Source organism: Apium graveolens, chromosome 1 (assembly GCF_009905375.1).
Source record: "Apium graveolens cultivar Ventura chromosome 1, ASM990537v1, whole genome shotgun sequence".
Lineage (NCBI taxonomy): Eukaryota > Viridiplantae > Streptophyta > Magnoliopsida > Apiales > Apiaceae > Apium > Apium graveolens.
The window spans coordinates 201211748-201225059 of NC_133647.1; the positions used below are offsets into that span (position 1 = coordinate 201211748).

The 13312-nt window shown below is 35.1% G+C and overlaps 2 protein-coding genes across 2 annotated transcripts; both read left to right on the forward strand.

Moving 5' to 3' along the window:
* The first annotated feature begins 2209 nt into the window (after window positions 1-2209).
* On the forward strand, window positions 2210-3160 carry LOC141717257 (uncharacterized). Its single transcript, XM_074519353.1, has one exon. The coding sequence runs from the start codon at window positions 2210-2212 to the stop codon at window positions 3158-3160; it is 951 nt and encodes a 316-aa protein (XP_074375454.1).
* Window positions 3161-8914: 5754 nt separating this feature from the next.
* On the forward strand, window positions 8915-10664 carry LOC141717268 (uncharacterized). Its single transcript, XM_074519362.1, has 7 exons — window positions 8915-9029; window positions 9333-9562; window positions 9637-9941; window positions 10022-10204; window positions 10312-10377; window positions 10468-10546; window positions 10638-10664. Exons 1-7 carry the CDS (start codon window positions 8915-8917, stop codon window positions 10662-10664), a joined length of 1005 nt encoding a protein of 334 aa, XP_074375463.1.
* The last annotated feature ends 2648 nt before the right edge of the window (window positions 10665-13312 follow it).

Below are 13312 nucleotides of genomic sequence, written 5' to 3' on the forward strand. Positions count from 1 at the left end.
GCTCTGCTTCCAGCCCGTGTGATCCCTGCAAAGCATACACAAGCAAAACACAAGTACGTAACTTAACTGTTAATTAGTTCATAAATTGTTAATCTGCAGTTAACTAAATTTTGAAATGTGATTACCTGTATTTGTCTATAATGCTACTAGAACTTACTGATAACAAAGTTATGGAATTTTAATTGCCTATATGATATGTTCTCGTTTAATAGTATCATCATAACAGTATCAGCCTTTGACAACTTATCACGACAAAACCCCTAAAAGTATCTAGTTCTCTGTTCAGACAACATTTTGAGAGGGTGGGAAAATTCCGGTAGATTCCTCCTGAGATACAAGAATCATAGCTTAAAAGGCTAGACTGGTTAGAATAAGAAAAGGAATTTCAATATCATTAGGCGCATACACCTAAGCACTAAAGCAATCAAAACAATGACATATGATTGATCCTTTTAAAGAGTCAAATACAAATGCATCAGAGCTTCAATTTTGTAACAAAACGGTACTAAATTGTCATTGGTAATAGCAAAACTTAATCAACTAAAACATCAAATGATATGCAGTCAGCAAATCAAGGCTCCCCATACACTGAATATGCCCCAACTGAATTCCTAGATTAAGGGCTTCTCAATGGCATCCTGCGGACACAAGGATAAAAATTAAACCTAATATGATTAAAAAATTCACGTTAATGCCTCTGCAAAGTGCAAACTACGAATATGTAAATGAATAAACCTTAAGTTGTTGTATTTGAGATTTTAGCTGGCTTCCCTCGTTGCTCGTCACAGAACATGAAATTACAGGTCTCGTGACTCCACAAGCTCGCCCAAGTGCTTCCTTTGACGGGATAAATACATAGGGCACATTCTGCAATAATGTTATGATAGCATCAATACACTGTTGTAATTATACCACATTAAAGAAGTTGTTCTTAATCACATTGTACCAAGCAATCTAAAATTGTAGTGCCTAATTATAAGGATTTACATATAATGCAGCTCTGTCTTCTGTTGGCTTACACTGGTTAAATAATGAGAACTAATAACAAGCATCAGTAAAGAGGATAGTAAGGTCAGATAGCAGATTTATAGAAAGATTTATTAAAGTTCCAAGAAATATGGAGAAGTAGGAGGTATTATGCCCAAATTTTTGACGTTACACTAAATTTAATACTACCGACATACCAAGCAGAATAAATAATAACCTCTGTCCTATTAAGATAACCTTCTATAGAAGAGGTATTAATAATATGATCAAGAGTTATAAAATCATTTTGAGTTACCCATGTAAATTAGTAGATCATATTAAGGAATAACTATAGACATAAATCTCTTTGTAATTTTATATTTACACATCTCTATATGCAACATAAATAAAAATAGATACTTGAAAGTAATGTAATCAATAGGGGTCACAAAATCCAACATGACGTGAAACTGGACACAGAAAAATACGAAAGTAGGACCGAGTTTAATCAGTTTCAGGTCGAGGTCAGGTTACCCAAAAATATCCCCAAAAAATTAGGTCAGTTCTGGGTCAACCTGAGATACCCAAACACATCTTTCAACTTTCGGTCAAGTTAGGGTTACCCAAAAAATATCCCCAGAAAATCAAGTCATTTCCGGGTATGCTTTTGGGTTCACTGTTTCTACTCCTGCTGCCGTCTGTATTGTTTTTAACATATAAATATAATTAATACGTACAAGAATCAATAAAAAGTAAAGATGACAAGAAAAGTGTACTAGTACCCATGTATGAAGTTGCGATGTTGCAAGAGAAAGTGGCTGTTGCTGCCTCTGCTAGGGTTTTTGTTAAGCTCCACACTACCCAGGGTTTAAGAATATACTTGTACCAACTTTTAATAGACAAAGGGGCCGCTGTAAAACGACGTCGGCAGTAACTTAAAGGCTTGGGTTTTTTTTTCTTTTTATTTGATGTTTCGTTACAATTATACTCATTTAATCGGTTCATTCGTTATGTACACGATAAGCATTTCTTAAAAAAGACTTGAAGCAGTCCCATAATAATCATTTGTCTAAAAAGCTAATAAATAATCATTTGTCTAAAAAGCTAATAATTTGGTGTCTAAAAGCCAACCATGCCACTTAGCTAGCTAGAATAATATTACATAGGTTACTTTTATCACTAAGTTCAAAATTAATTTAATATAATCTGACCTTCTTCCATACATTTTTGATAGAAAGCGAACATGGATCATCTCACGTGGATGTATAAAATACCACGGGTCTCACCTGCCTATGTTAATGGTGTTAATGAGTTCATTGCATGTGCGGTAGAAAATCTAAAGAAGAAACAGATCGAACATGGAAAAGAAGACAGGATCACATGTCCATGTCGTGATTGTTATAATTTGAAAAAGTATCCTAATATTGACACTGTTCGTGAGCATATATTTCGCTGTAGTTTCATGGAAGATTATACTAAGTGGATTTGGCATGGGGAGGGAATACACACTAGAAAGACTGAGACTTCTAGGAAAATTTATGAAAGTTATGGATACAGTATGCCTCGTAATGAAGAAGATGATGCTGAAAATGATAGGGTTGAAGAGATGATCCAAGATGTTGAAGAAATCCTAGTGCACAAACCAGAAGTCCTGGAGAACTTGGTTGATGATTCTAAAAAACCTCTCTATCATGGGTGCAATGTTCAATTTACTAGCTTATCAACAACCTTGAAGTTGTGTAAACTCAAAGTAAAAAATGGTTGGAGTGACAAGAGTTTCACTGAAATGCTCAAACTTTTAGCAGAAATGCTTCCTGCAAAAAATGAGCTTCGCACTTCCACATACGAGGCGAAGAAGATATTGTGTCCAATGGGTATGAATGTAAAGAAGATACATGCTTGTTCAAATGATTGTGTGCTCTTTCGCAAGGAGCATGAACATTTACACACATGTCCAAAGTGTGGAGCCTCCCGATATAAGCGGGATGGAAATAATTCTTCTACTAATGACAAGAGGCCTCTTGTCAAGGTGTTGTGCTACTTACCCATAGTGGAACGATTCAGACGTCTCTTTGCAATTTCCAATGATGCAAAGTTTGTAAGGTGGCACGTGGAAGGGAGAAAATCAGATGGAATGCTCCGATACCCGGCTGACTCTCCGCAATGGAGAACCATTGATGGTAAATTCCCATAATTTAGAGGAGACGTTAGAAATCTACGACTAGGGCTTTGTGCAGACGGCATGAATCCGTATCGCACTCTAAGCTCTACATATAGCACTTGGCTGGTTCTTCTAACGATATATAACTTGCCTCATTGGCTATGCATGAAGCGTAAGTACATCATGTTGACATTGTTAATCCCTGGTCCTAAAGAAGCTGGAAATAATATAGATGTTTATCTTCAGCCACTTATTGAGGATTTAAAGTTATTGTGGGATCAAGGTGAGAAGATGTATGATGCATACAGTCAGACATATTTCAATTTGTGTTCCATGACCTTCTGCACTATAAGTGACTTTCCCGGCTATGGTAACCTCTTAGGTTACACGATTAAAGGAGCTAAAGCATGTCCGATTTGTGAAGATGCTACGATTGATCTTCGTCTGAAGAACTATAAAAAAAGGTATATATGGGTCATCGCACGTTTCTTCCACTTACTCACCCTTATCGTAAGAGGAAAAACGATTTTGATGGGACTATCGAGACTCGAGTGGCTCGTTTGCCTTTAACCGGGAAGGAGGTCTTTGAACGAGTTAAAGACATTGATGTTGTTCTTGGGAAGCTGTATAAAAAGCCAACTCCGAATAGTATTTAGAAGAAAAGATCTATATTTTGGGATCTACCATATTGGGAACACTTGCAAGTGAGACATTGCCTTGACTTTATGCATATTGAAAAAAATGTTTGTGAAAGCATTATTGGGACATTATTGAATATACCTGGTAAGATGAAGGATGGGATGAAAGCCAGGCTAGACTTGCAAGAGCTGGGTGTACGAGCTGAGTTAGCACCACAACAATCTGGTAAACGTGCGTATCTACCTCCGGCATGTTACACTTTGTCCAGGAAAGAGAAAATAAGCTTTTGTGAGTGTTTATCAAGTGTCAAAGTTCCATCTGGATATTCCTCAAATCTAAAAAACCTCATCTCAATGAAAGACTTGAAGCTTGTAGGTTTGAAGTCACATGATTGTCACATGCTAATGCAACATCCTCTACCGGTTGTAATTCGAGGCATATTGCCGAGGCACGTGAGAGTGGTTATCACGAAATTGTGCTTCTTTTTTAATGCTATATGTAGCAAGGTCATCGATCCCATGACTTTGAATAAATTGCAAGCTGATATTATAGTCATAATTTGTGAATTGAAATGTATTTCCTACATTCATTCTTCGACATTATGGTGCATTTAGTGACTCATCTTGTGAGAGAGATAAAAATTTGTGGTCCTTTGTATGTGCGTCAAATGTATCCTTTCGAGAGGTTTCTGTGCATTTTAAAAGCATATGTGAGAAATCGGCGTCATCCTGAAGCAAGCATAGCTGAAGGGTATTCGGTTGAAGAGACTATTGAATTTTGCACGGACTATCTAGCTTCTACTGATCCAGTTGGAATTCCGAGATCTCGTCATGAAGGTAGACTTGACGGTCAGGGTACAGTAGGACATAAAATGATCACTCCCGGTGCTAAAATGTTTGATAGAGCCCATCTCTTTGTTCTACAACACATGACAGAAGTTAATCCTTACTTACAAGAGCACGTACCGGAGATTCGACGAAAGAATCCCTCTAAGGGTGGCAAGTGGGTTACAAATGAACATAATCGATCTTTTGTGAAATGGTTTAAAGATCGATTCATGTCTCAATATTCAAAAAGTCCTTCAACAGTTTCCAATACTCTGAAGTGGTTAGCTTATGGCCCAAACATGCCACTAAGTTCTTTCCAAGGTTATGATGTAAATGGGTACAGTTTCTACACACAACATCAAGATAATAAAAGCACCGTGTAAAATAGTGGAATATCTATAGAAGCTTTTTCAACAGAATTTGAAAGAGGCAATTTCGTTGCATCACGAGATGTAAAGAAGTCTTATTATGGGGTGATTGAGGAAATCTGGGAGATTGATTACAAAGATTTCAAAGTTGCACTATTTAAATGTAAATGGTTTGATATCCGTCGTGGTGTTCGAGTGGATGAGTCAGGTTTCACTTTGGTTGACTTCAGTCCGTTTGGTCATGAGGATGATCCATCTATACTTGCAACACAGGTCAAACAAGTTTTTTATATTCGAGACCCGGCTGATGTGAGGTGGTCAATTGTTCTTCAAGGTAAGCGATGTATTATTGGAGTTGATAATGTCGAAGATGAGGAAGAGTATAATCAATTTGACGAAAACCCCCCTTTCTCGATTGGCCTACAAACCACATCTATAGAAGATAGTACGGATATAAGTTATGCACGCAATGACCATGACGAAGGGGGTATGGATTGATGATCAATAATGATTTGAAATACCTTCATGCCAATGAAGGTAATTTTTTACCCTATAATTAAGTTTCTTTTTCTTTTTATTTTGAAATTAGCATCACTAAGATACTTATAGATAATAATTCATCTATAGTAAACCTGAATAATGTAGATTGAGCTGTGAAGAACAGAAGAACTCTGACAAATTCATCTTCAATTTATTCATCTAGTGAGAGATCAGTAGATTGAGCTTGATCCTTAAACTCTGCTACAACCCGATACAATTGTTGAACGAGGGGTAAGCTGATCATTCTTTTCATCAAGCTTGTATTGGTTAACTTATTTTTTATAGGTGTTTAGATGAACAAACATTAGTTAGAATTAAATTAACTATCGTGTTTTGATAAATAAACATCAGTTATAATGGAATTGGAGAATCTCAAATTCAAAACTACATAGTAACAGAAAAGTTGTATAGTAAATACTGGATCCTCTTTATAAGACTTCTACTATCATCTATACTTATGTTATAATTCAATTTCTATTATGTATTCTCTTCAATTGTTGCAATCACTATACTGAAAACTCCTATTCAGTTTTAGCAGTTCAAGTTTAATATAAACTACATGCAGTGGAGAAACATTTCATAAGGCAAGAACTTCATATTTCTGACCAAGTTTTAAGAACTAAAATAAAAATATTCACATTGTCACCTCAACTAAAATAAATAATTCTATTCATATATTGTCCAAATGTTTTTTATTTTATGTTGTGACTTTGGTGCTGGAATCGTGTATTGAAATCATGTTGATCCAAATGAGGCATTTGTAGATCAAGTGTAATATGATTTGGGCTAAATTTTTTATTACAATTTCGGAAAGCCTAATCAGGAAACTACCTGGAAATCTCAATCCACTCTGATTGAGAGTTCAGTTTGTAAAGTTAGATGTTGTAGAGGATAGGTTATAGGGGAGATCAAACTTGTTAAAAATGACACGCAGAAATAAAGAATTCAAGAAGGTAATGTGATTGTTTTGTAATGTCTATCAATTTAACAGTGATTTTTGTATTATGAATTATTTGCATACAAAGTTGTTTGATTCTTGCAGCAGTGTTATTATCCCTGCTTTCTTTGCAATGTAAGTTCAGTTGTGACTTGTGACAACATATTGTTGTATTAACAATGATTCAGTTATCGTTATCACTAATCTTGATTCATCATGTCAGCTCATTAAAAAACACGTTAAGTTTCGAACTAATCTGTTACAGTGTGCAGGAGTTGCAGATTCTAAAATATACACTCATCTCTATTATATTCAACTGTATAGGTACTTTGTTAATGGCTAATATAAAAGCACATGCACATGCTTACTTGCACATGCTTAATTTCCTAACATATTATGTTACAGGTATAAGATTAATGGATCAAGATCAAGATAGGAGGGAGCACAACAGAGAGGAAGACAGAGAACAAGACAGGGAGCAAAGTTCTGAAGAATTAGTCAAGAAAAGAAGCAGAGGTCCAACGTTGTGCAAAAACTTGAAAAGAAGGATCGCAAAACAGAATTTGGATTGTAGCATTTCTTTCAATGAATATGGTGAGCCAATTGGGGATATGCTTAAAGATTTTAGGACTTATGTAGGATCAGTGGTTTGATTCCAAGTTGATATAAATATCGAGAGTTGGGACCTTGTAAATCAAGGCTTGAAAGATGCAATATGGGAAGATATTAAGGTACAATAAGATTAGTGTATAAGGCATTTTACTTCAACTGTATTTAACATTCTTTGGCTGCTTGCTAATATTTCACTATTAGTAATTTATAATTTACTCATTATATTCAGACTCGGTGGAAATTGGATGATTCACGGAAAAAGAACGTGTTAGAAAGAGCAGGAAAGCAGTGGAGAGATTTCAAGGGAAAGCTGACTAAGAATTATTTTCGAGAAGGCAAGGATCTGTGTGAAAAATATAGCTTCATTACCGAGGACACGTGGAAAACATTCAAACAGAGAAGTGAGACTCCAGAGTTTAAGGTAAATAAGCGGTTTCTACTCAATTGTAAATTAAATTCATCACTATAGCTCTACAATTCTCGGGCATGCTGTAGCATCTCTGCTTAAGGTTTACAGCCAAGAGCCCCCATGACATGGGTGGTTTTTCATTGGTTTCCTTATAATGAGTATCCAGTTGTTTCAAACCAGAGAGTGAAATAAGTATGGAATAAAATGTAATTTAAGTTGCATGTAGAGATGAGTAGTTATCCTGAAGCAAAACTCTTGTATTACATTTTCATTTCAATTCATGTTTTTAAATAAAGGTTATAAAGATTATATAAATTACTGTCGTTTTACGGAGTTCAGTCTATGTATAGTATTATTATTTCAGTATATTTTGAATCCTAAGATGTGTCGGAATTATGCCAGTGCAAAGAAAGTGGGAGAACTGGAAATTCATTTTCATTAAGTGAATCATAAAAATAAATACACGAACCTTTCAATGGAGACCGAGGAACTAACTACAAATAAGAACCCTTCTTTGCATTTGATGCCAGAGGGAAAGACTAAAATTGCAAGATATGCAGCCTTTTGGCTGAACGGAACTACCATTTCAAAGATAATTATCAGAAAATTTGAGAATGTGTCCACTGAGGCAAGTATATATAAGTGATCTGTCAACAGGGTTACGACCCCAGAAGTTGATGAATCTAATTATATATATACACATGATGCATATGATCTTACCTTGTTATTTATAGCACAGTTTTACCAGTTTCAGGGGTCTGATCTTTATATAGATTATTAGTAAAATTAGACCTTGCTTATCTTGTATAATTTTCTCGTATAATAACTAGTTTTGACTAACATGAAACTTTTTTATCTTTATTAAACAGGAAATAAGCGAAAAGGCAAAAGAAAATCAGAAACATAATGAACATGTTCATTACCTGGGGCCTAGTGGATATGCTTCAAAAAGAACAATGTGGTCTATTGATGATCCCATCATTTCTCTCAATGATCATGATTGCAGCAATCTGTCATTGCTATCAACTGAGCGTACTGGACGCGGTTTTGATTGGCTTAGAGCATGTGCAAGAGCTGATGGACAGGTTGGTCATTACTTCCCAAATAAGAAGACAAAGGATGTGTGCCTGACCATGGTAATTCATTATACTTGTTAAAATCAGCAGGGGTATCCTTGTGAAATGAAGTGTTTCTAATGAATGTTTATTTTACAGAATGAGTTGCATAATCAAGCATCAGAAGGTTCATGGACTCCACAAGGCCATGATGACTTATTAGCACGTGCACTTGGGAATAAAGAGCACGGGGACGTGTTAGAGGCGTTGGTGGAGGCGTGAAAATAAAAGATGTATTTAAGTCAGGGCCAAGGAGAAATAGTTGTCTTGTATCGACAGATGAATTGGCCACCATTACGGAAGCAATCAGGAAAAAAAAGTTCGGAAAGAGTGCGAGGAAATGATGAATTCAAAATTGGAAGGCATCTTCAATCAGTTGAAGCAGATGGGTGTGTCACTCGAGGCTGATCAATTTGTAAATGATGCTGGGGCCCGAAAAGCTGATAATGCTCGAAGTAGTTGTCACTCGGTGGATCCGGAAGATTATTTATCAACTATCAAGGTACTGTCAACATAATTTTGTGGTTATAATGTAGTACAACAATGTAGTTGAAATATGTTACTGTCACCTATAAGACCAACATAGAGACTCAAGTCAGCAGTGAATCAAACATATAGTACTTGCTATACGACTGAATTATTTTGTGCTCTTAAACGACATGACTTGAACCTGATATAAAAATGCTCTTTCTAATGAAAAATATTCTTTTGAATATTGCATGTTCCAACACTTTGTCGGCTATGTGTAATACATCCAGAAAGAGGAAAAGTTGTTGCAGCTAGAGGGACTCTTTTCCCAACAAACAATCGGGGAGAGATGATCCATAATAACCCGATTGCCCCTCAGAATGTTAGAGTATCAGTGGATGATGTTATAACTGAATACCAACTTACTCCACTTCCTGTTCCATGTTACGAACACGAGACAATAGGAAATGCAGCTGGTAGCTTTGTTCAATGGCCGAAGGACCTTGTGATGTTGGGACAGGTATATCTTGTTTGGTTCAATTATGATAAGTTTCCATTAAATGGTAATAACCCAATAAATATGTCTTTGATTAGGATCTTATATTGGAAAAGAAAATACTCCATGAGATGACGCCAATTCAAAAGTCATCAAAGGTTGAAAGTAAAGGGTTGGTGACTCCTCTGAAGCAAAGCCCTCAAGTAGTTGGTGATGACATAAATTCGAGTGATCACTGTGCAGGTTTAAGTTTCTTACTCAAAAAGAGGCCCCCTTCTAAAAAATCTGATGCATTCGTTTTTGAGGAAAATGGAGATGGTCCAATATATATCACACTCGAAGATGTCAATCAGTTTTTGAGAATGAGTTGGTTAAACATACCCATTGTGGAACTGTTTCTAAAGTAAGACTCAGTCTTTCTTCCTAATTCACTTTAGAATCTATTAGCACACACTTATATATTGTGATAAATAATATTTGTAGGTATGTTAGAAAGTTGTGCAAACAATTGAAGGACGATAAGTTTGCATTCATGTTGCCATCTAGAGTAGCAATACCACATAATCATGAGCAGCAAAAACGCAAGGAAGAAGCAACTGATTACATGACAAGTCTTTTGGTTGCTAATTTGGATAAACGTTATATCCTAGCCCCTTACGTCCAAGAGTAAGAATAAAATCATAGTAATTGCCATGCTATATATATAATATATTATATATATATTTTCATTGTAGAGATCATTGGATATTGCTACTTTTTTGTCTCAATGAAAGTGTTATATACGTGTTTGATTCGTTGAAAAAAGAAAGGAAGATACGGTTGACCACACCTGCACGAATGTATGTTAAAATTTCAAATTTCATGTTGTATAATTACTATATAGAACCTAGTCCTATAAGTGATGTGATGAAAATATACGTATTTTACAGGGCATTTAAATTATATGTACCTCAAGGTGGATTGAAGAATAACATAAAAGAGTTTATTTGGCATCACACCGAGGTTCAGGTATAACTTACTTTGGTTTGTTTATTTCACTTATATTATATGCTCCTCACTTTTTAGTTATTATTTATGAATCTTGTTTGTTTATGTGTAGTGTCCCCAACAAAAAGGAGGCACATAATGTGTTTTTTCGTGATGAGGTACATGTATGACATTGTCATGCTTTCTCAAAAAAATGCCAACATGAATTGGAAAGTGGTAAGGAAACTAAAACATTGTATATATTGTTTACAATTTTTAAAAACAAGTACTAATATTTGAAGTATGTTAAATTTTTGGTAGGGTCTTGGTTCCAGAAGCTATGGTAGAAAGGAAATTAGCGACATACGAGAGAATTGGGCTCAATTTTTTTACTCTTGAATGTCTATAGTCAGGTAATTTTTTTCAGTACATGTCATTAATTTATGTTCACAATAAATATTGCCATTAATTCATGTTTTGTCGAATAATTTATTCCATATATGATTTTATGTACCTTCTTTTTTCAGGGCATGGTACTTGGAGATACAAGAAGAGAGTGTAGAACAATTACAAGGAGTCTCGATATCATCAAGAATCGAGTTAGTGTGAGGGATTTGTCATGAAAACATTAGTTTTGGATAATTTTTGTAATTATTGGGTTATAAACTAAAATTATGAACAATTCCAAATTTATTTTAATATAATTTGTGAACCTTTTTAATTTTTGGGTGTACCTCTGTTTTTAATATGTGTAGTATATGTGTAATAAACAGGTTAAAAATGATCAGGAAAAAAATTGATCAGGCAAAAAAAATGCAACTATAGACCTAAGGCGTCGACATTTTAGGACCCGGCACATTTGCTCTACAACTTTTAGCGTCGGCATTTTAGTGAGACCGACACAGTTGGTTAATTCAATTTAGCATCGCCTTTTCAAGAAGACCGACGCAACAGGTCTAAGATTTAGCGTCGGTTGTTTAATTGACCGACGCTGTTTGTAAACCTATGGCGTCGGTTGTTTAATTGACCGACGCTGTTTGTAAACCTATAGCGTCAGTTTTCTTGCCTTCTGCGTGTGTTATCTAACCGAAGCTAAACAGTTTTTTAAGTCGACCATTTAACCGATGTTGTAGGCATGTACCTACAACGTCCCCTACATTTACTACGCTAAAAAACCGACGCCTTAGGCCTTTTTTGACCGACGCCTTAGGTCTTTTCTGTACTAGTGTATTTCTCACACGATTCATAATATACCCAATGTCCACTTTTATTATTACCCGATCAAGGATAACTTTTGATGGAATCAATGTATATTAATTCTCCTATAGAAATATAATGACTTCAGGTCTAAGGACCATTAGATCATTATCACTGTGAGAATTACTTATGATACAACAGACATGTAGAATCTCACATCGGGTCTGTCCAGCACCATGTACATTTACATCTGCCTGTGTTTTTTACTTTAGTATCACTATACCTATGATCAATGAGATGTGATCATCAGTAAATAAACACACAAGTCTTAATGTATTATTATTGTTCTTTAATAATAATTCTCGACTAGAGACCTTTAGGAATATTGATATTATTCTCATATTCTCATTTCTAAGTCACGTACTTAGAGATATAGAATTCATATCATATTCCAAGGGCATTTATTAATCTAACATTTATATCGCAGAAAATTAAGAATTAATAAATTATAAAGGAATAATCGATAGAACATAAACATTAATAATCCAAATATCTTAAAGTAAAATATCATAGTGTTGTCTCTATGGCACAAATACTAACAACATCTTCCAGGACACCTTCTGTTCCCTGAAAAGATGTATACATTTGAGTTCATAAATATACTTGTCAACTGTATATACCTTGTTTTGAAACCAAATTTTAGAGCAGTATAAATATAAGATACTACATAATAACTAGTGAACAACTTGATACCTCACAATGATGCATGCCCAAAAGGTTGTTTACAACTTCAATGCATCTGACAAGCTATTGTATGGATGAGAAGGTTGATACTCGAACTTATATACCCTCTCACGGTTTTAGCCAATGTTTCCCCACTCTTTGCAAAAATATTTGGACATCATGTCAATGTAATCTGTGATATAAAACTCCAGATCTTTCAACTTATATTCTACTCTCTCCTCATTACTTTTGTTTTCACTATCAGAACAATCTGCCTTAAAATAACGTTAAGCATGAGAAGGAAGGTAGGTTTCCATTGTCAAGAGTTCAAAATTATTTCCGAGGCTAGCAACTTCTTCCAAAGCATTATAATTTACAGACCAAGCCTAAATATAATTCTCAAGAATTTAAGAAAAAGTGGCACAAGCAAAATCCAGATTTAGACTATAGTATAGCAAATACGAATATCAGTACCTTCTCAACGATAAAACTTAGAGTATGTGAATTTCATGCAGACATGACACCGTCTGGCATCATGGATGCCACATACATCCGCCTTTGTAAACATTGCAGAAGAGATGGTATAAACTTAGATTTAACTTGCAAGTGCTTCTGTTCTTCTTCTGGAATATTGAACCTGCCAGTAGTGGACAAGCAATTCAAATATTAGAAAATTTTCTTACTCTCATATTATCTAATAACAGAAAAATATTAGACATGTTTCCATGATATCCCAGGAATGTTATGGCTGTACTTGTACTCTAATACCGCATGTCCATCATAACTTGATATAATATGTCGTACACAACCACAGTTGCACATGAAACATCATAACCTCTAATAATGGTCAAATTAAACTTAAAAAATAACCTCACTTTTTCTTTCGTT